Here is a 918-nt window from a genome sequence, read left to right on the forward strand (position 1 = left end):
TAATTTACTAAGAATAGTGCAAATTGCCTTATTCTAAGTTGTACGAGCAGTGTTTTCATTCTTTTAAATGATAAAAAAAACGTCTTACCAGCTTCATGTTGAGACCTGATTTGCTTTCTGCGAGGGCAGGATAAACGCTCAAGTCCCAAGGGTATGAGTTTATATACACAGCCGAACGAAACCGAAGGTCGGAAATGCGTGCATGGACTCAGATTGCCAAACCGCAGACGATCCACTTCGAAGGTCGTTCTCATTTTGTCTTTTTAATTCCTTGTGAAATATGACCGAAATTGCTTGTAAATTTAGTAATAGAGACCGGAGAAGAAACATATAAATACAGTATTGCGAAAAATAGTAATGTAATTGTGGCAGTCGCTTAAGGGCAGTGACTCCTAACCTTAAATCGATTACGCATCTATCTAGAACAAAAAATTAACGGGAGAAACAAAAATTAAAATGGGGAGGAACCCAAAGGTATTACGTAACAAAAGTACAAAAAGAAGCAATGAAACAATAAAGCCATGAAAAAAACTGCATAGCGCCCTAAAAAGAACAGCATGGCTCCCTACAAAACAAACAAACGCGCAATACCCCCTAAGAGGAAGAACCGCATGGACCCTAAAAAGAATCGTATGGCCCCCTTAAATTAATCGCATGGCTCCCTACAAAGAATCGCATGGACCCCTAAAAAGAGTTGTAAGAACCGTGTGGTCCCCTAAGAAGCCCCTGGCTCCCTAAAGGAGAACCACACGGCCCCTTAAAAAGAATTGAATGCCCATCAGGTTCCAAAAAAAAGAATCACTTAAAAAGAACTGCACGACCATCAGGTTCGAATCCATAGCTTTGGAATCGGTCATTGGGTCAGAGTCAGCTAGAGGGTCGGGTAAGCCTCTGAAACGAGGTCAAACACTCTTCAGT

The 918-nt window shown here is 41.2% G+C and overlaps 1 protein-coding gene across 1 annotated transcript in view; it reads right to left on the reverse strand.

The window, feature by feature from the left end:
* The window catches only part of LOC119591689 (keratin-associated protein 19-2-like), a 980-nt gene extending 854 nt beyond the window's left edge, over positions 1-126 (reverse strand). The window contains exon 1 of the mRNA XM_037940438.1: positions 89-126. Within this exon, the coding sequence (XP_037796366.1) occupies positions 89-97 (9 nt within the window). The 5' untranslated portion in view covers positions 98-126. The remainder of the gene's footprint in view (positions 1-88) is intronic.
* Positions 127-918: the final 792 nt, after the last annotated feature.

The sequence above is a fragment of the Penaeus monodon genome, chromosome 29 (assembly GCF_015228065.2).
Source record: "Penaeus monodon isolate SGIC_2016 chromosome 29, NSTDA_Pmon_1, whole genome shotgun sequence".
Lineage (NCBI taxonomy): Eukaryota > Metazoa > Arthropoda > Malacostraca > Decapoda > Penaeidae > Penaeus > Penaeus monodon.